This window comes from Falco rusticolus, chromosome 9 (assembly GCF_015220075.1).
Source record: "Falco rusticolus isolate bFalRus1 chromosome 9, bFalRus1.pri, whole genome shotgun sequence".
Taxonomy (NCBI): domain Eukaryota; kingdom Metazoa; phylum Chordata; class Aves; order Falconiformes; family Falconidae; genus Falco; species Falco rusticolus.
The window spans coordinates 13503134-13524329 of record NC_051195.1 but is presented as its reverse complement, the minus strand read 5'-3'; the positions used below and the strand labels follow the sequence as shown (position 1 = coordinate 13524329).

At 42.5% G+C, this 21196-nt stretch overlaps 2 protein-coding genes across 14 annotated transcripts in view; one reads left to right on the top strand and one right to left on the bottom strand.

The window, feature by feature from the left end:
- Positions 1 to 13411, bottom strand: part of WAPL (WAPL cohesin release factor) — a 159860-nt gene extending 146449 nt beyond the window's left edge. The window contains exons 1-2 of the mRNA XM_037400924.1: positions 13290 to 13411; positions 4483 to 4607 (exon numbers count right to left, since the gene is read on the bottom strand). The gene's annotated coding sequence lies outside the window, so the exon portion shown is untranslated. The remainder of the gene's footprint in view (positions 1 to 4482; positions 4608 to 13289) is intronic.
- A 419-nt stretch (positions 13412 to 13830) lies between these two features.
- Positions 13831 to 21196, top strand: part of LDB3 (LIM domain binding 3) — a 127892-nt gene continuing 120526 nt past the window's right edge. For 2 of the 13 annotated variants that reach the window (XM_037400937.1, XM_037400928.1), the window contains exons 1-2: positions 13890 to 14007; positions 20449 to 20563. In XM_037400937.1, coding sequence (XP_037256834.1) covers positions 20471 to 20563 — 93 coding nt within the window. In that variant the 5' untranslated portion in view covers positions 13890 to 14007; positions 20449 to 20470. Of the gene's footprint in view, positions 14026 to 14063; positions 14319 to 14354; positions 16763 to 17327; positions 17349 to 20448; positions 20564 to 21196 lie in introns of those variants that run through there. The other 11 variants (XM_037400939.1, XM_037400935.1, XM_037400941.1 and 8 more) reach the window with 10 other exon arrangements.

Genomic DNA, 21196 nt, shown 5'->3' with positions numbered 1-21196 from the left:
AGTTCAAACACTTGTGCTTGTAGCCTTGCAGCTGTTAATGTCACAGGAATGTGAGGAGTCTCATGTTATAAATAGGTTTATATAAAAGTAGTCTTACAACAAAGAAATAAATTATTAGTACTGTCATTCCCAGCAACTCGAGGCGTAAGCCACAATCCCATACACTAAATGTTTCATGTAGAACAACAAGATTACTATACCTTTCTTATCCCATGAAATGTATAGCCTAAATGCTCATTTCCAAACTCATGCAAAGTTCACAGTTGTCGAGATTTCCAAGTTGCCCTGTTTACATTCTTTCTAAGGACTCAGTAGACTCAGTAGATCTTCAGTGTAAGCTTAACAAAGCCAGAAAAGTTTCTCTAGAGCAAATCTAGCCTTAACAGTCTAATACAAAGCACAAACATTAGTAAGAAGATTTTATTTTGTAGGAAAATACTTCTTTTAGTTATACCAGTCCTGGCAGCAGCAGGGTTCTGCTGGAGACTTACAGCACAGGAATTCTATGTACCTGGCTCGCAGATCAAAGCAAATGCTGCAAGAGTCATGGCAGTGTAGGAAAATGCTAGTACATTTTCCAAACACTGGTATCACCTCACTGTGTATAGAGATCTCAGGATCTCATGATATTTAGACTACAAAGCTGGCCTCACAGTGGTTGGTTTGCACATTACCTACAAACACCTTGTGGCAATGAAATTGGCCCTCAAGATTAAGATTCATCTGAAACTGGGGGCAAATAGGAGGCTGGGAAGAATGGAAAGGGATTCGTCCCTCTTTACAGTGAACTTTTCCTCCCTACCCTTCTGTGGGGTTTGGTTTGTGTTTTTTTCAAACTTATACAAACAGCAGTATTGATGCAGATTTAGTACCAAAGATTTTTTTGATCGCTTTCAGGAAAATCTTAACCAACCCTTGCCAAGGAGACTTAATGTGGGAGAACTTTTTTGAGACCCACTTTCATTTGGCCTACTACAATACATACCCTGCCATAATCCATCAGATGTATGACTCAGAAGCACAGAAATTCACAGCAAAAACTGCCTAAGTATGTCTTCTGATGATAACTGTAACTTGAGAGATGCATTTCTAGAAGCATCCTTTTTAACTTCATCAGGCTTAAGTCAAGCCTTAGGTACACTGTAGAGCTGAGTGAGCTGCAGCTCAGGTTAACTTGTCTCGGCACAGAAACACAGACATAACCTGAAAGTAAAGCTCATCATGTGCCTCTTAGTCCATTATTGTTTGGTGTTTTCTTTTATGGAGTCATATGTGATTTTCTAATATTAGAGTTTTTCCTGGAGACAGTTATCTCGTACATTAGTGACGGGAATTTTTATGATACAGCAGTTGCAGTATATGTTGCATTATATGAATTTGTGTTTCTTTCTTCCAAGAATCTGCTCTCAGTATTATCATCTAACTTCAGCATTCTACTTTGCTGTATTTAGCTTAAGCCAATAAAAAAATGAACACAATACACTTGTAAAAAAGTTAGCAAACCATGTTCTATCCTCTACGTAAAAACAAAGACATTATTCATTTCCCTTAACATTTAGACTTCACTGCGACTTACACAAGTGTACAAGAAGATGGTTCAGAAAAAGACACAAAAATCTGAGACTACATCATTGGACAGCACAAGGTCTCCCATGTAAAGTTTCATAAAGGACATTTCCTGAATAGGCCGTGGGACACTTATGGGTATACTTACAGTTGCTGTATGTTTTCCGTTGACTGGAAAAACAGAATGGAAAATACATACCCTTCCACGCAATGCCATGCCTGAAAGGTCACATATAAAGTGACTGTATGTCTAATGTAACAGCATTTCCTTCAAAAGCCCCAGTACTTTAAAAATGTATTACACATTCTCAGATGCGCTCTTTGGATTGGTATAATTGATTTTTTCGAAGTTTTTGAGATGCCTGAAGGTAATCATGTGCATAAACATCTACACGACTCCTCAGAACACACAACTGAAATGAAGGAGTTAAGAGTATGCTAGGTCAGTACTAAAAGCGACTGAATTTTTAAAATATTTTTCTGGTCTAGTATTTGCTGCTAACTCCATGGAACTGTACATTAATAAATCTCCTAAGTTTCAGATTTTTTTAAAGCCAAGGTTATTACTGATAGATGAGCTGGGCTGCAACCTGTATTGTTATTAGGCCTACTGTGACTTGATGTAGAAAGCAGTAAGCGCTTTGGTATAGCAAAACCTTAAGAAGATGAGAAAGGACAGTGCTGAGAAAATGCACAGAAGTTAGAATCAGAAGTTCAAGATTCTGGTGGGGTTTTTTCTATGTTTACTGTGTGACCTTGGGAAAATTATTTTCTCATAACTCAGTATTTCTACCTCTAAAATACAGATAACATGCTCTTCATCATCATGAGGCTACTTTCAACTAGCTTTTGCAGTTTGTTCCAGGATTCACAACTAGAAATAAAATTTTCTTTTTCCACTGTTAACATTTTCTTCCTTTACTATACAGTTATCAAAACGTCTAAACTATTCTATTACATATAAAAGTCAGAGATTGTAACTGAAGGGGATAAGGGATGCATAGTAGTTCATTTTCTCTACAGGAGTTACTCATCAGAAATAATTTAGACGCCCACCCACCATGCTGACTTCAGCTATCATTTAAAGGTATATTTTACTTTGTGACATGAGTCAAGTAGAACCAAGCATTTTAATGGTAAAATGTAATTAATAAAAATATATATCATGCAATTGTGTACATTCTTTGATCAATGAGCCGATAAGTAAAAATGTATTCCCTTGAGAAGGCTGAATATTTAAAATCACTGGATCAAATTTTGCTCTACAGTACATAAGCAAAAAGGAAAACTTATCTGTGGAGAAGGTGCTGGAACAGATCTATGGAGAGAAACAACTTATTAACAGATGATATAAGAGAGGGATCCTTGAAAAAGGGCTGAGGCCTCATCAGTAAGGTTTGTCCCTTGGAGTCAGCAAAGTCAAACAGATAGTAAAGTGATTTTTAGGGATTTTTGCTCTGTTAATGGGGTAAAAATCATCAGTGGAAGAAAGGAGTCATTGACCAGCAGTGTCATCCAGGAAACAAGGGCAACATTAACATAAAATCAAACCAATAAGATTTTCACAGCCTTCCCTGGATACTGCCTAGAATGAAAATCAGAGATAACTGCATAGTGCAGTCTGCTCTGAACATCAAAGAGTTGTTTCTGTCCTGTCCAGACATAAGCAAGCCTTTTCAGAGCCAGCTTCTTAGTTTCATGCACAAAAGAGCTCCATTAATGTCAAAGGATTTAAAGCCGGGAAATTCATCAAAGTTTGAACTCCAACAAGTGTTAAGGATACAGTAAGGCTCAGCCATAAAAGGAAAGAATTAAGGAAAGAATAAGACTATAGTCTTAAAAACTTACAGAAGCATTTCCAGTGCCTGGAGCACAGGGCACTGGATTCTCTACAGTAACTGCCCAGTGCTGAGCTGTGGCTTTGAGGAAATCAGTTCTCCATCAGACTTTTACTAGTTTTAATATATACTAGACTGGTCATAGTTGTAAGCACATAAGCAGAAAACTGAATATACCTCAATGTTTTCGGCAATGCCTCTCCCCTTATTTGTCTATATTAGACATGTTATGCAAGGTCACTTAAAAAAAAGAAGAGGAAAATAAGAAAAACAGGTTTAAAAACAAACCAAGAAAAATTGTTTTTCTCTTTTTTAACCAAAAGTTTCAGATCTGAATTTAGAAGATCTTCCCCAGTGCCATTGCTCACCTTTACCTTGCTGTGCAGACTGTAGAGAGAACCTGCTCAGCTCAGTCCACATCTAGAGATTCTTCTAATTTTCTCTACTGCCAGCAATAAGTGACCAGTCAACCCTTCTCCAGTTAATTCCACAGGGCCAGAGGGCAGGCCTTTTCTTACCCTTTCCAAGGGCCTGGCATGAAATAGCTATTTCTCACCCCACTTCTCTCTGTAACCTTGATCTCTTGATTGCCCATAAGCCCAGGTCTCAGCTCCCTTCTACCAGGCAGATCCTGCAGTCAAGTATTCCTTGTCACTCACCTCAGAGTCAGTTCTGGAACAGTCTAGCTTTCAAGCCCTCCCAGCAGTATTACCATCTTCTTCCAGTTCTCACCAGTTCACGCTTCTAGTACCCCTTTCCAAGCAGTCCCCAACACCCTCAGGTGCCAAAGCCAGCATTAATTAAACACAGCCCCCTCCTGGCTTTTAAAGAAACCATGTATGCTTTCACCTTAGCACGTAAACAGATGGAGTCTGGGTTTATAATAATCCTCCTACTGTTATTTAAAAATAAGAATCCTTTTGATGCTGCTGTCCCCCGCTAAAGTCTCTGAGTAACAGACACACATGGCAGAACACTTAATGTATTGTACATTATTGTACACATAATGTATTGTTTGAGGTGTATTGATACATCTTATTCAAAGTGCTGTTTTCCAGACACACTGGTTAAAACTCACTTTCTGCTGCTGCTCAGTGAAGTAAGAGAACTTAATCTGATGAAGGACAGAGCTGAGGCAGTAGCATCAGGCAGCTCAGTGGTTGATCATATTCACTGCATAGATTCCTTCTGAAAATCATTCCTCTGAAAAAGAAAAAAACACACCAATCTTTCAGATCCTGGATCATTATCTTCAGTCAGATGAGAAATAAGTTTCATGCAGTAAAAGCTGTTCTCCTTGGGCACTGCAGAGACCATTTATTTCAACTGAAGGAATTAAAAACATGAAAACTCCAAGAAACGTCATGTGAAACTCCATTCCAATAAATCACATCCACTTTAATTCTTGCTTTACCTCAAATTGTCACAGTAGAGGATGGCCAAAGGCAAAGGAAGCAAAAAACACAATTCAGGATACCCATTAGCACTGCATCAAAATAAAGCAACTGTAAATACGCTAGGGAATCCTGAAGTGTTTCAAAACACAGTAACTTCACAGAAAACATGCCTCTTTCCCACTGTGGGCCACCATCAGAAAAGGAACTTAAGAGTTACCATCTTGTGTCAGACTTCTCCTTGCTTCTTTCACTGACTCAACCCTCCTTGATTTTTTCTCAGGTGCAGAAGCCAGACCATAGTCATTTCAGAGACAGGGCTAAGGAGGCCACAGTATGTTAGAGAGCTGCATCTTGCAGCTTCCCTTCATTGTGCTGTTTCCTGAAATAGAAAGAATCCCCATCACTGCTGAACCTGCTCCATTTTTACTGGGTCACAGCACAAAGGCAGTTGGTTATTAGAGCAGGTAATGAACAAGGCAATAGTGTGAGCTGGCTGAATTCTAGCTTTTAAAAACAAAAATTACTGTAGGAATTTTCAAAATAACACAGCTGACTGTCCAACACCATTGGAAGCCATTTCTCAGAAACTTAGGATTTTGGGCTCAGATAAGATCAGTGCATTTCTGTTGCCAAAAGATGGCCACAGCCACATGCCTCACCAGAACAGCCATACAGGTAGGAATGGCACGATATCAATCAGGACTTGCAGCATAATGATTCAGCCACATGAGGTGGATCCTGATGGAAAGTGGGTTTCAGGGAGATGTAATTTCTCATCCACTATTTATGGAGGATTCCCTGAACAGAAAATCATGGCCATTAAACCACTTCACAGGGATCTCAAATCAATTCTGAATTTTTCAGTTAAAATGCTAAAACAAAACAAAAAGTCCCATGGCAATAAAGCAACATCCCCTACTAAGTACTTTGTGTCTTACTGATTACTCGCTTAAGATTTTCACAACACTAGTATTTCTTCCCCAGTTCGGGATCTCTCAGGACTGGAGACAGAGATTTGAAAAGGAACCTGTTTTGGCAAAGGACATTCAACTGAAATTCAGCAACTGAAACTCTTTGGAAGTCCCAGCCTAAGTACTAATGCAACGGTCCCAGCTATCACACATTCAGTGCAAATTACACTCTTTTTGGGTGATTTGGAAATTCAAGAGGACACCATAATGTTTCTGTTTCAACACGTGACTAACTCATAGGCACTTGTCTTTGCTTCCTCCCTCCAAGAGCTAGTGGCTTGGTTCCACTTAAGAAACATTGGTTCCAGCAGAATTCCTTGACTTCAGTTATAATTTGACTGTTATTATTTTACTTGATGTCAATTTGAAAGATCTCATCAAAAGAAAAAAGCTCATAACAGAGACCATATTTTATTGGAACTTTCATTCCAGTCCCTCTGCAATTGATAGCCAACATGTAAAGGGAAGGGCTGAGGAACAAAATAAGGAATAACAAAATGAGGAATAAATGGAATAAGGAATAAGACATTCCTGTTGACTTGTCCAGGAGCTCTGTTCTTGTTAACTCGTACATTCCTTTAAATGTGGGGGAACTGACTCAGGTTACTCATATAATAGGATCCTGAATTTGTATCCCACTTGTCCTCCACAAGTCCTAGGCCACTGAAACTCAGTTGGAAAGATTGGCTGACCCTAAACAAACGTTTTTATTATTGAAATAGCCAATAAAGCTACATCTTAAATTAATTTATTTTACTTACTGTGATTGAACAGAGGTATTCAAGAACATTTTTTGACATGGTGTGCTTTTTCTCCTAGTCCTTCATTCTGCTTACTGCATGAAAACATCATGCAAGTGCAAATTACATAGCCGATTTGCCAGTTCCCATCTTACATGAATTGTACTTTTCACATCTGACCATCAAGACATTCCCGATCTGTCTTCCTCTCAACTGAGAAACAATCTTCCTACACACCTTTCAAATAGGAAAAAATTACCATTTAGGAGAATCAAGCTAATCCAGCTAGCGTACTCCCTCACCCTGCCTGTCATGCTTTGAGTTCAGTTCCTGCTCTATTCCCAGCACAACTGAAAACACTAAGAAAGGAATGGAAAAATGTGTGAATGAAAACTGAGATGACTTTGGTTAAATCATTATTAAATAGGCAAATTCTCATCTGAAACAGTTCTGTCACTGTATTTTGTTGGAGCATTTGGCTACAGTCTCTTAACCGATGTTGAGTAGCAAATGTTTGCTTTTGCACATACTCTCTTGTGCAGATTTACGTAACTGGCAGGACAGATTGCTAGCATAAATGTATTAAATGAAAACTGTTGTGCTAGGTTTCAGTTTAGTTTGTTCTATTTCCCTTTTAACAGACATACTACTACAATAATAGCTTACTCCAGGTTATGTGTTGAGGTGGTGGTGTTAAACAGATTTACTTTATGCTTGAAAGTCCAGGAAAAATTCTGTGAGATGTTGAAAGGTGGGGTACCGAGATGCTACCCTTTGAAGAAAAAAAACATATACCAGCAGTCATTCTCCAGTGGCTGCCAAGTCTATTTTAAAATCATTATCTTTACCTGCAACTACAAAGTGTCCAAAGCATTACTTGTAAGCCACTGTGAGAAAAAATGCTGAGCCAGTTCACATGTTCTATTTACAATTAAATGAAAAATTCTCAGAAGTGTGTGTCATTTTGCTCCTCCTTTACTGCTTTAATGCAGTGAATGTATGTATCATCAGCAGAGTGAAATACTTGTTAGTTCTGGTTTGTTAAAGTACATGAGCTGGGCAGTCTTTCTTCATTTGCGTAATCTAGAGGTCATATATCCCTTTATAAAATTATCTTTTAAAAGACTCTGGGAATGTGTATTTTAATGCTCAGACAATTTTTTAGAGCTCAAGGAAAAGTGGTGCTTGAGTAAGTATTTATTTGGAAGAGCCAACTGGCTCACAGTTTTCTCAGCTAAGTTCTTCAGACATCACAATTAAAACTGTTTCAACTGAAAAAATCATGAGATCAAGGCACCAAGTAATCAAACTGAACAAGACTGATATTCAGCTGACACTACTTTGTGGTAAGTATCAAAAACAATCAGTTTTGAGCTACAGTATGGCGTTAACTCCCTCTGTGACCTTGACAATCCAATTAACTGCAGTGCCCAAGTTTATCTGTGAATGGGCATGTCATTTACTCTTGGACTGATGCAACACAAAATTAGGAAGGTTTTGCATATTGGTTGCAAACTGTAACCTTTTGTCCATACTCAAACATAGGATTAGCAGTGCCTGTTTTAAGAAAGATGCAATGACAGATTAATCAGCCTTCAACTGAGAAATGCAGAGAGATATCAAGTGAAACAGGTGGGAAAAGATTCACCTTTCCCTTTATACAAATAGCATGCATTTACAACTGAATACTTAAGAGTTGAACAGCGAGCTAGAATTAAAAGGCCAACATTTATTTAGACAAACTAACTGAATATAGATCAAGTTTAAACTTCAAGAGAATTCCAGCTTTCCTTGTGTCTAAATTCAGAGCACAAGATTTGTGGAAATTGTGTAGTCGACACTGACATTTTGAGGCTGGATTGGCCCCAAGTATGAAAGCTGCCTGGCTTCTGAGTCAAGCCGCATTGCTGGGATTCATCCTGCTGACAGTTCATCTTGAATTACCTACTGCCATAACTCTGTCTTTACCCTGTACTAGGAATGTTACGCTAATAACGTGTCCCAGGGAAATGACAGGAACAGTCCAAGGAGGTTACCACATGGACAGCCTTCTTTTTATGTTTGAGCAAACTCTGGAGTTGCAATTCACAATATTTTATTGAACTCTGTGTAACGGCTTGACCTTTTGATTGGTTTATTTGCTTGTTTGTTTGCTCTTGTATATGGACAACATTAGGAACTTTGCAAAACTGCTAAGGTAAGACTGAAAATGGGAATGATGAGTCTCTGTCTTACAAGGGTAAAATTACCATAGTAGTCACTCTAAAAATATGATTCTCATCTGAGCTGCACTTGCTATGTTTTCCTAAGATTTTTCTGTAGAACTTCTGAATAATAAAATAATTTTGAAGATCCAAAATATTAGATTCTCCTGGCAGCTTTTTTTTTGCCGATACCAGAAATTAAGTTACCATTGCATGTGAATCAGACTGCTAACCGGACATAATTATATTTTAAAGAAATTCCTTCCAGTCTTTTATCAGAAGGGAAGTGAAAAGTGCAAGTTGTTCTGCAAAATGCTCATTTATTCAGTAATGACAGAAAGAACAGACCACCGAATCTCCTGCCCCCTTACATTTCATGTGCAAAGGACAGCAAAAGTCAGAACCGCTAAGCAACAAGCAATCACAATTGGAAAGGCCTTTTACTGAAGCTGTTAAGGAGTTTGGGTAAATGACAGTGCACATGCACCCCAGATCTGCACTCCTCTAAAGTTAGCACTTCGGTCTGAACAGTCACATTGAAGCCACCATAGAGAAATAACACCTACAGACCTTACCCAAACCAAAGGTAGTATCTTGATACTTACTTGATATTGATACAGAATTAGGCAGAGGCTCCCAGAAAGCCACACTCATTACTAGTTTATTTCTGAACTCAGAACCGTAACTCCTTCAGCAAGGCAGGGAATAAGATCCGATGTCAAAAGGATTCTCCTGGGAGAAACAGATCCTTATTTTCTGCTGCAGTGTATTCAGTTTACACGTTAATTCTCCTAACACCAGCACTGGTGAGGAACCCCTCAGTAGCTGAGAAGGCCAGCCCTGTGGGCAGCAATCATTCTTTCACATTTCCACCTGTGACGATTGTACCTGCAGTTGACAGTTACTGCAACTGAACTGTGCGGAGAGCTTACTAAAATGCCTCATAACCCTAACGAAACCATACTGCAGAAATTTGCAAAAAATGAGGGGCTTATTTACAATTAAAATATTACATATATATACAAACATGAGGAAAATTATATATTCATGAGATCTGTGACTGAACTGAGGATGAACAGCTAATGCCACAGTTGGGGAGATCAGATTGTGAGTAGAAGAAAGGACAAAAGACTTTGAGAAAGACTTGTGGAAAACTCAGAACTAGCTCTTGACAGAACTATCTAAATTTCACAAGAAAGGAAGTCCTCCAGGCTGGATCGAAACTCATGAGTTAATTAAGCAAATCACATTAAATGAGTAACAGAGAAAAATGCACAGTTGAATCTACCAGTAAGTTACTTTCCAGAAAGCAAACAGGGTTGTTTGGACAGTCTCGGTCTTCAGCTTTTTGTGCTAAGTGGTGTTCCTGAGGATGTTTCACAGAACTATTCCAAGGCCATTGGTAGGTCAGCAATGTATTTTGGAAATGTTATTTAAAATGCAAGTTTAATACTGTTACTAGTCCTTTCTAGAAAAAGAGGACAACAGATTCTGTCTCTCCACAACACAGGCACAAGTTTCTGGGAACAAGTTTGTAGGCTTTTTCTAAGAGTGCTGAGCAGGTAGAGCTCCCATAGTTTCAAATTCCCTGGCCTCAGAAGACCTAATGAGAAACACACAAGCTAGTGAATTTCACCCTGTTTTGAACAAAAACAAATACTGAAGCAAAACTGATCTGCCACTTACCAGAACAGGATTATGTGCAAATTTGTGGTCATCCTTGCTGATATACTTAACAGGGAGCAGAAAATCAGATTGCTAAAGGCCTTGTAAAGGTTCAGGTATAAGCCCTTAAATCTAAATAAGATTTTTTTCTATCATCATGTGTAGAATGGAATAATCTAACAGAACATCACCCTATTCGTTATGAAATAAACATAGCTTCCATCCATCTGGATCATGTTTTCCAGCCTAAGTCATCAATGATGCTACTTTACAAGGCTTGCCCATCTGCAAGAGAACTATTTGTGGTCATTTTGCAGCTTTTGTTATTTAAAGAGGTCTTCTAAGAGACAGCAGAGTTGGTAAGGAATTCAAAGGTTGACAAAGAGCTACAGCTAACTCCAAGGATAACAAAACATGTATTTCCATCCTGATACTCGTTAACACAGATCCCACTGCAAAAAGAAAGCCTCTGACAATCAAAATTCCTACCCCTTAAACACATTGCTGAGGGTCTGAGGAGGGTTTTAAATGCACACACATACAGCATATGATGAAACTAGTACAGAGCACACAGAAGTGCCTAGCCGTGTGCCACAGAAAGTCAAATCAGATTCTGCCCTGATTTATTCCCACTTAATCCTCCTAAAGAGAATCAAGTAGCCTTGATGCAAACAGGGTATGAACGTATACAAGAGGGAGGCTTACAGCACAGTAAAAATGTTATTCAAAGCTGAAAAATGAAATATCTCCTTACATTCCAAAGCTTTCTGGCAGATGAAGGAAAAGGTATTTAGGTCTTTTGTTATACCAACTTCAGGATCAACTAATCACTTACTTGAAAAGCACCTCATTGCAGTTACCCTCTGCAAATATCCATTACTTTCATTAACCGGTAGATATAGAAGTATCTATCATCATCGGAGTTGGTTAGCATAACCATTCGTAAATAAAGATACACTAAGTTTATAATAAATTGATTTGAGCAAATTTCTTACATTTTACCATACAATTTCACTGCTGCCTCAAGACTAATCTAACAGACAATGGTTCATAGTTCTGATTAATTGTATAATAAGAAACAATTCTAAAAAAATACTTCAGTATTTCCATGGCTCAAGGCATCAGTAACCACAAACAGGCACTTTAATATCAATTTTCTAATTGCTTTCTTTATTAAAAGACACATCAAATATATTGCTGTCAGCATAATAATTTTTTTTTTCCTAATGAGATGTATAATTTTAGCTATGAATGAATTTTGTAAAAACTGGTATCTAATAATGCTGTTGAAAAGCAAGTGTTCTATAAAACTGACTGTAGACAATGCTATGGTACGCTTTTCTTCCTTTCACAGCAACCATCCTGTTATTTTCTGTTTTGTCGTACTTTGGGGGGGAAAAAAAGTTGCAAGGTTTTTGGTTTTACAATCCGTGGTAAAACCGATCTGCTCTGTATGCACATTGACTTAGATCTGACACACCTTTCACTTAAACTGCGCTGCCTTGCAACTATTGATAACTTCAGTGCTCTGCGAAAAGCAATTTATTCCGGCATTCGACAAGATGCAAAATGTTTCCTTTGGGGGTGTAAGCTGACTTGTCAGTGGGATATTTTTGCAACTACCGTTAAGTCACAATCCATATGGCTATGAACTTTGGCCAAATATAAATACAGAAATAATTTAGACCACGATTTCCTGGCCTGGTCTGTGCATCCCGTGTATTGGACCAAAAGAGCCTACTTAATATGCATCACAGTCAGCACTCAGGCACAGTGCACACGTGGAATAGAGACTTCAGGTTCTGTAAGACACGGGGAATACTAAATCACAACGGCCGTTCTTTTAAGTAGGTTAGAGCTGCGTTGAGAAAGCGCTGCGAACGCTCGTTGCGCATTTCAGCGGTGCCATTCCTGGATTTATAATCAAAAACCCCAGGCGACACAGAGGCACTGTCGGGACTCTCATCGCGAAGGCTTTGCTGACGGCTGTGGCCCGGGAGCCCCGGCAGGGGGAGGCGGCCCTGCCCCCGCGCCCCACAGCTCCGGGGGCGCTGCCGGCGGGCGGCCCGGGGAGGCGCCTGTCCCTGGTGCTGACGGGGCCGCCGCGCCCGCCGCCCCCCGCCCCGCCCGCGCCCCCGGCCCCGCGCTGCCGGGCCGCCCACAGCCAGGCCGCGCGGGGTGGGTTCCAGTGTGTTCAGTGCTTCGGAACAGGCGTTTATTTGATTTGATTTGATTTGATTTTTAACGAACTCATAAAGCAGTGGCTCAGCCACTTTCACTCTTTCTGGAAGATACCTTTGGGAGCGTAATATTAAAAAGCAAATAATCGCATGTCACTGCTGCATAGAGGGGTGTACGTAGTGAGGAGCTTGGGTCTTGACAAAACAGCGGTCACGGTCACCCCAAGGCCGAGCAGCTTAACTTCAGTTGGGCAACGGCGCTCTTCATTCTCTATTTTTCTGAAAATTGTCTTCCAAACCCCCTGTCTCCTCTTGGGCAGCCGTTTTAACTTTTCTGTTCAGTTCAAACGACCATTACCTACCGACACCAGGAACCACTGGGGGAATAACACAACTTCACCTCCACTTTCCGAGGGAACGCGCCGCTCCCACACGTGCTGGGGGGTTCGCGGGGGCGGGAGGCGGCCGGCTCCCCGCTCGCCAAGCGCTCAGGCACATGCGCAGGGCACCGCCGGCAGGCGCGGAGCCCGCTGTCCCTGGCGGGCAGTGGCCGGCAAGCCGGGGCAGCACCCGCCTCCCGCGCCGCCTTCTAGAACGTTCCGAGTCCCCCAGGAGGGCGCCCCCCCCCCCGCGGCCGCCGCCGCCGCCGCCGCCATGGCTTCCCTCGCCGCGGCCCTGAGGGCACCCAGACGCGTAACGCCCGCTCCCCCCCCCCCCCGCCCCGATACCTGCTCCCCCGGCGCGCAGCCGAACCGCTCCCCACAGCTTTGTGTCACCGTCCTGCTCTGCCACCGGGGCCGAGAGGTGATCTCCGTTCAACAACGGATTTTGTTACAAAGTGCTCGGCCACGGCTGATAACGGTTTCTCGGCTAACGGCCACTCCGCCACCACCCGCGGCGGCGAGCCCCCTCGCGCTCCTGCTCTCCCGCGCAGCGCCCCCTGGCGGCGGCCCCGCGCGCGGGCGGGCTCCCCTCAGCGCGGCGCCCGGCGGGCACGGGCGCTACGGGCACGCCACGCCCACGCGCGGCGGAGGCGCCCGGCAGGTCCGCGGGCGCGTTACGGGCGCGTTACGGGCGCCCACTCGGCGGCAGCGGCGCCGCCCTCGTCGCGGGAGCGGGTGGTGCCGCCGGCGCCGCCGCCTCTCCCGCCGGGGCCGCCGCCTCGCTCGCCGGGGCCGCCCTCTGGCCGCGGCCGGCGCGGGGGGATGTCCGTGGGTGCGTGTGACCGCAAGCGCCGCCCGCTGAGGGCAGCTGCTGCGGGGGCGGGAACCTGCGCCCGCCGGCCCGCTCGGGCGCCTGGCGGCGGGGGGAGCGGCCGTCCCACGCCTGCCGACACCCCCAGCCCGCCCGTCCCACCCGCCGCGGCGCGGCGCAGCGAGGCGGTGCGTGGCCGGCGGTAGCGGTGGGCGCCCGGCCGGCCTAGAGTTACCGGTTGCGCTGCTCGAGGTACGGCAAGTGGGCAAGGTGGGTGGCGCCGCGGCGCTGAGGGAAGGAGCGGCGGCGGGCGAGGGGCCCGCTCCGTCAGGCAGCGCCCCGGCGCCCCGCGGCTGCGGGAGGGAGCGGGCTCCCGCTAAGGCCGGCGGAAGGCGAACGGGCAGGAGGCAGGCGCCGGGCGAGCCGCAGGCGGCTGGCAAGGGGCAGGCTGGCGAGCGGGAGCCTCCTGCCGCCTCGAAAAAGTCTCCCTGCGGGTTTCAAGAGTTTCCCCAGTGGCAAACGTTGCCCGGTAAAGCCTTTCCTGGGAGGGCAGGAGCGAGCAGGTGGGTCATTTGTCTGAAATCTGACTGCTGGCAGGCGGCTCAGTTTAAGGTTGAATCTTGCATCCTTGGGCGTATGCGCAGGGGCACGCCGCTGCCTCAGCGTCCTGTGGTGATCCTTGAGGAATCTCTGCAATGGACACTGTACACTGACCGTGCAGGATCCCCTCTTCTAAGCTTGCTGTACATCGATTGTGCTGTGCCAAACCACCGGCTCTCTGGAGGCCAGCCGACTCCGTGCAGGTGCTGTGACACCGATGTCATATCACAGCTCAGGCCCTGGTCTGTGTGGAGCTGACAGTGACCCGCACATAGACTCTTAAGCCACTTTTTGGTGTGTTCGTGTTGGTTTGGGTTTTTCTCCTTTGCTGTTTTCTCCTGTCGGACAAAACCGTCAATTAGAATCCCCTGCAGCAAGGCACAAATTACAGTAGTCACAGCATTGCTACAACTTTTCCTGGTTTCAGCCTGGCGTTGGGGAACAGTGATAACAACAGAACGGCAGTGCATTTAGCAACCTTCTTCTGGTTCAAGTACCTGCATTAGAAACCGAGCCCTTCATTTTAATCCAGTTGCTGCTGTCGACTCATTTTGTGACCGAAAGCTGGTAATCTAAGCGCTATGGTTACATATGTTAAAAGGATGTGGTAACAACAACAGGTGTTGAGGTGTTCTTTACCTTAAAAAAAGACATGGGATATCTTGGCAAGGTAGGCGCCATAGAAGTATTAAGTATTACATGCTGTAGTGGGTGCCTTTCAAAACAATGACTGGAATGCTGGTGAGGTGAGAACTTGGTAACATACGCTTAAAGCCTTTTGGTAATACAGGGGCAAAAAAGTCACTTAAAACAGTCTGGACAGGTATCTTTTCCTCTTCCCTCAGCAGCCTGTCTCTCCACAGGTATGGTTTCCAGTTTAACATAGTTACCAAAAATCTTCAAATCTTCTAAAGGTCATGTCTGACTACATGTCATGACTACTATGATATATAGGCAGTCTTTTATGGTAGTGGAATGAGGTCATGGCAGGAAAAAAACCCAAAACACCTAGCTGAAAAAGTAGTGTGAAATGTCATTTTTCCGTAATTCTGAAAGTAGTTATGGAGGAGGACCTAGAGGTGAGGGTAAACAGCAGATACGATTAATTGGTAAGGTGATCCTGGCAGCAGCAAACAGCCAAAGAGAAAACGGTTTCAGCTCCATTTCTGAAGGGATTGTGTTACAGAGAAGGAAGATAATACTCCATCATTATACTGCTGTAGCATATCTCCCCAGCAATACTATACTCTGTTGGGACCCACAAGCCACATTACTAGAAAGGTATCAACAAAGCAAAACTTGTTGAAGCCAAGCATGATAAAAAATTTAACTTCTTAAGAAAGGTCAAAATACAGGATTTAGGACAACTTGATAAAGGGACTAGTAAGAACTCAGAAATACAAGGTTCTGTGAGAACTGAAGTATTTTGATTAAATGGGTGAAACAAAGCTGTACATGGAAGTACAAATAGGATTAGCTCAACTTAGTTCAGAGCTCAGCAGTGAAGGAAAGGAGACATCAATGAGCTCTTTTGCATTGTATAATAGTCTTGCTTTGGAAGCAATATTGAACTTGTGCTGAACCTGTGGGAAAAAAAATCTTAGCTCTCAGTAATTTTATATTCAATTTGACATTGGCAAGGAAGGAATTGAGAGCTAAAAAGCCTTTACATTTCTAATGTGTCAGTTTCAAATTCTTTAGCACTGATTACCCATTATATAGTAAACGCGCTGTTTTGTCCTGTGGATTGCAATGAAGATCAGTCCTCAAATACAGCTGTTGTTTCCTCATTATTCCATGTGGAATATAATTAACATTGGGTTAATTCAAAATTTTGGAAAACTCTAGGATTGCATACATCAGACATCTTGTTCAAAGCTTGAATTTTCTTCATGAAAGTGTCTAGGTGAGTAGTTTCTTCACATGCTCCCAATCCATTCTCATTGCCTTTCCAGTCTTCTGGAAGACTGATAATCTTACTGGGGACAGTGCAGGAATCCATGGGACAAGAAGGACACGTTTGTCATAAAGCAGAATGCTGCTTTCTCATACCGCCACTCCCTCAGTTGAGGGTGACTGAAATGAAGGCCAATATTTTTGTCTGAGTTTTTGTTTCAAAGGCATGTTTATCCAGCTTGTTGAAGATCTGTTTATCAAAGAAGAAATTATTGTTTATTCCTCCACAGGGAAAGTCTTTCACTTGCCTGAAGAAAAACATTAAATGTTGAAACCATGACCTTGCATGAAATCTTTTTATAAGCCAAAGATGCATAGTCTATTGCAGATCAGAAGTCAGACTCAAGCAATCTAATTCTGAAATGCCTAATGATACAACCTTGTTGCTGCAGTAACAGTAATTCAAGGCTCTTCTATGAGTACATCTACCGCTGCAGCTAAAATATAACTGGTGAGTAATGTGGCCAGCTTAATGAAGTAGTAGCAACTTGAACAATTGGAATTTCCATTACTTGTTTCCTTCCACCTTAATTTAGCGTTGACACTGGTGGGTTTTATTTCATTCGTTTAATGGCTATGCACTCCCAAGCATGCAGTTGTAGCTTTCCTAAAGTCAGTTCACCGTAATACAACATGGTCTCCTAGCATATGTGAGTTGTTTCTGCTGGTGTAACACCTCTGACGTAGTTGTGGAAGGACAGCTCTGCTCGGGCTCTGAGGCATTCGCTGGGGGGGGCAGCACTCTCCTCTGCTGTAGAGCCTGCAGAGCCTGGTACCCATCCAGCTTCCTCACAACTGTTCCTATCTGTCAGCTGGGTGATAGCTCAGCGAGGGACCTGCTGAGCTCTGGACAAATTTTTCTTTTGATATCTGCAGAGAAAATGTTACCCTACTCCTGGAATATGTTTGGGTTTTTTTTCTTTAAATGTCATTCCTTACACCGGTGACCCTATCTGACTCAGCACAACTTCTGTCTGAAGGAAGGAACTGCAAGCAAATCCTAGATTTTGACATAGCTGGAGAACATAGGGAAGAAGGTACACCAAGAGAAAAAAAAATGTTGTTATTGAAGCAAACAAAAAATGATTTTTTGAACAGTCTAACAGGCAGTTATGTAAAGCAACTAAAACCTCATCTAAACATCACAAGGTTCACTGTGTTCTGCTAGGTTTGTGCTGGTAGCCATGATGGCATGGTACCTGCTGCACAAATGTAGTTCCTGGGTTTGCTCAGGATATTTCACAAGGTGAGAACCCTCGTGTCTCTCACCTTTCAAAACAGGGTAGGGTTGAAACAGTCATCTGGGTGGATCACTTTCTTACTTACTTACAGGCTGATTGTATTAAGTCTGTAGAAGACAAGTGAGACCTATGATAGAGTGTCCCCAGCTAATGGAGTTGGGTTCTACGTGACTACATGCATGAGCTTCTTAACTGTTCGCACTTCTTTGTTAGGTACAGAACATTCCCCAGGCAGGCAGAGGGGAAACAAACACAGGATTGAAAGGACTTAAGAGAAGCCCAGAGAAAGAAAACTCTGAAATATTTTTACTCCCAGGTGCACTTGGTAGTGATAGTGCAGGCATGTGAAAGAGGTCCTGTTGTCTGGAAGGGGAATGTTGGCCAGAGCACCGGCGTAGCCTGTACACTTTCTTTTTAAAAGTGCCAAGCTATGCTGAACATTCATGCAGACACAGACAGAAAGGAAAGGAGTAGGAACAAGTGACCTCAGTTTAACATTTCATTCAAATGACAGTGCCCCTAACGAGATTATCACTCTAGTTTCCTAGCACATCACCCAGCCTGAAGGATCTCACAGATCCTTTCAGATGTCCTAAACTGATAAGCAAATGGCATGTTACACATGTGAAAGTAGGATAGAAGCACGAGCCTTAGATTAAACAGCATCTCTGTTTCTTGTTTCTTAATGCGTAGTTCTGTTCAGCTTGCTGTGCAGTTCTATTCTGTTCTGGGTTTTGCTTCATACTCACGCCCCATTCTTTTTCCTTTAACACAAATGACTCAAGATTTAGGTACAGGAAGGTAATGGGCACAGAATTCACAGTCCGTAAAAACATATCCTCTCTTCTAATACTTTTTTCTGTGATACTGTCTTTACTAGTGAAGCAACGATTCACTGTGCTTGTCTTATTCCTGGTTTTATTCCATTCTGAACCCTTGCAGTGGAGCCAAGAAAGAGCACTAAAAACCAGAAGTGAATTCCCAGGAAAAGGAAAGTAATAGTGCAATGAGGATTTACCTTCAATCTTTAATGTGTGCATGTGACCTTCTAAAAAAATAAACAAACCCAGTGCTAGTGTTTAGAAATGGAGCTACTAGATAAACTGGCAGGCCTGAAAACTGGCATTTGAAGTGCAAATCGCATTTTGTCTCCCTTCAAAGTCACCATCCAAACATCACTGGTTCTGGACTCATATAGGGTAGGTTACAAATGCTGTTGATGTAAATATGCCCTAGAGGTATTCGAGAGACACCAGTAACCCATTTTCTTTTAAAGCTGTGTCTTGCTATTTGTTTTGTTTTGGGCCAGTTCTACTGGCTTAGTGTAAGTTTCATTTAAATCTGTGTGAATTGCTGTGGTTTAATTTGGATGTCTGACTAAAAAAAGTGGTTATGTGGTTTAGTCTAGTGTCTGTGCAGAGCTTAATTATTCCCTTGTACAAATGGCTTTTCTGCCACTGTGAATACTAAACAGACACATTGTCTCATGGTTTTTGAAAAATTATTGGTCATCTCCTTAGAGAAAGGCTGAGGCCCTGGTAGTGTCTGCTCTCTGCCATTTCACCATCAGTTTTTCTGTCACGTTTTAAGGTAGGTGTTTGGGGTGAATGACCTATTATCAACGTTCAAACTGAGCTGCCTCGCTCTAGTGCATTATGTGGTTTTGGTCGTCTTTTTGATTATCGGAGTAGAACCCGTGCTCTTCTGCCTCTTGCCCTCCCACGTTAACGTAATGGGAATTTCTTTGTAACTGAAGGGTAAAGGCAATGGTGCTGCAGAGAGACAGGTTCTGGAGGTCCTGCACATATTAATGACTTGAAAGGGGTGAATGTTATTTAACGTTTGTAGCCTTGCCCTGAGAGAAGAAGCTTTTTGTTTGTATCTGTAGTTCTGCCAACAGCTCCTCCTCGTCACTTTTCTCTCTTATTTGAGCTATTCCAAATCTAAGGCAGAAATGCTATCCAGTGTTACTGAGCAAGGGTTATAAAGTTTTATGGAACACCTAAAAACTGGAATATAAACTATGAAAAATCAAGGAATGGGTTAAGGGAGCAGTTAGCTAGCTATTTGTATTCCTAGCCTTCTGCTTAAGTGTCATGCCTTCAGAAGACTTGTATCGAAATAATGAGACAGGTTGGTAGTGAAACTGTGCTTTTGCCACGGAAATTAAATGCTGATTAGAAGTAACCCATAATACTTCTTTCTGCATTCAAAGAGAATAAATTTTAATTTTCCCTTGAGAAAGCAAGGGCTACGGAACCAAGAGACAGACATGAGGTTGCGGGATTTTTTTGTGGTGCTAAAGGCATGTAGTGTATACTGTTTTTTTCAGTTTAACAAACCAATGCAAAAGAAGGTAAACTTTTTTTTTTTTTTTGGTGCCTTTCCTGCTACATATAGAAAGATCTATGTAAAAAGAACCTGTTTGTAGCACATTATATATCACAGTGCAATAAACGTATGTTCTGAAGTAGAAGTAACAAATGGCTATGTAGTTGTTAACAGGTTAGTAAAGAGATTTGGGTGTTTGGGGTTTAAGCACGGGATATTTTTTGCTTGTTTTATTACAAAATGTGCTTTGCCCATAAAGTAACTGAGCATGAAGAGGGGCTTGGGAAGCCTAGAAAGATCTGTCCCCTTCCCTGGGGGCTATATTAGACCTCTGAGTCATAAAGTCTTTGCATAGTAGGTGTCTGGTTACAAACCTTTTATGGGCCCTACTCAGCTGGGATATCAGCATCTGCATTATAGCTCCCATCTATTCTTGGGTGATATCAGAGCACGACTGAACAGGCAAGGCAGAAAGAGAATTGCTTTCGTTATATAAAACTCTTCCCTTTTCTCATTCTGTGTTTTTTCACGCTTTCTCTGTCTACCTTATCCTTCTGTTCTGCAGTGCCTTGTGAAAGCGGTACAAAATGGCTTACAGCGTGACTCTGAATGGTCCTGGACCATGGGGCTTCCGACTGCAAGGGGGCAAGGACTTCAACATGCCCTTGACCATCTCCAGAGTAAGTGAGCAACAAGACCTCGTTGAGCTTGTTTAGGTTGAAAAATAGCAGTGAACTAGTCATATGTACGCTCTGACATGGCCTGGCAAAATAGAGGACCTTTGTAGGTCTGAATAAAGATAATATAATGTGGACTTTTAATATACCAGTTCAAGGTAGAACCTGGCATTGATGATGCGTCAAGAAGACAGTTCTGGTTAGTACGTTTTATAGAATGATGATACTGTCTCTCTTAAACAAGCTTCTAGGTCTATTCTGTACAGTGTTTCTTTGTGCTGATAGGGACATCGCTGTTGCTGTGTCATTGGGAGAAAGGGAGAAGAACAACGGTTGGATGGGAATATAGAATTATCTTTCTAGAAAATAAACATGTAATGGCTTGTAAATACATGAAGTCTAGGTGTTAAAACTGGACAAAGGTAGGGATACATGTCCCCTCTTTTTGGGGGGAGCAAAAACTGGTTGAAAATTAGACATTTCAAGCAGTAGACTCAATAGTGCTTAAAATATGGTCTTAAATTATGCAGAAGTCTTCCATTTGCAGCTGACAAACAGCATGTGATTTAATAATTAATTACCTGATGTATCTGTCAATTACATATTAGTCCATTTATTTCCTAGCTGATTTTTTGT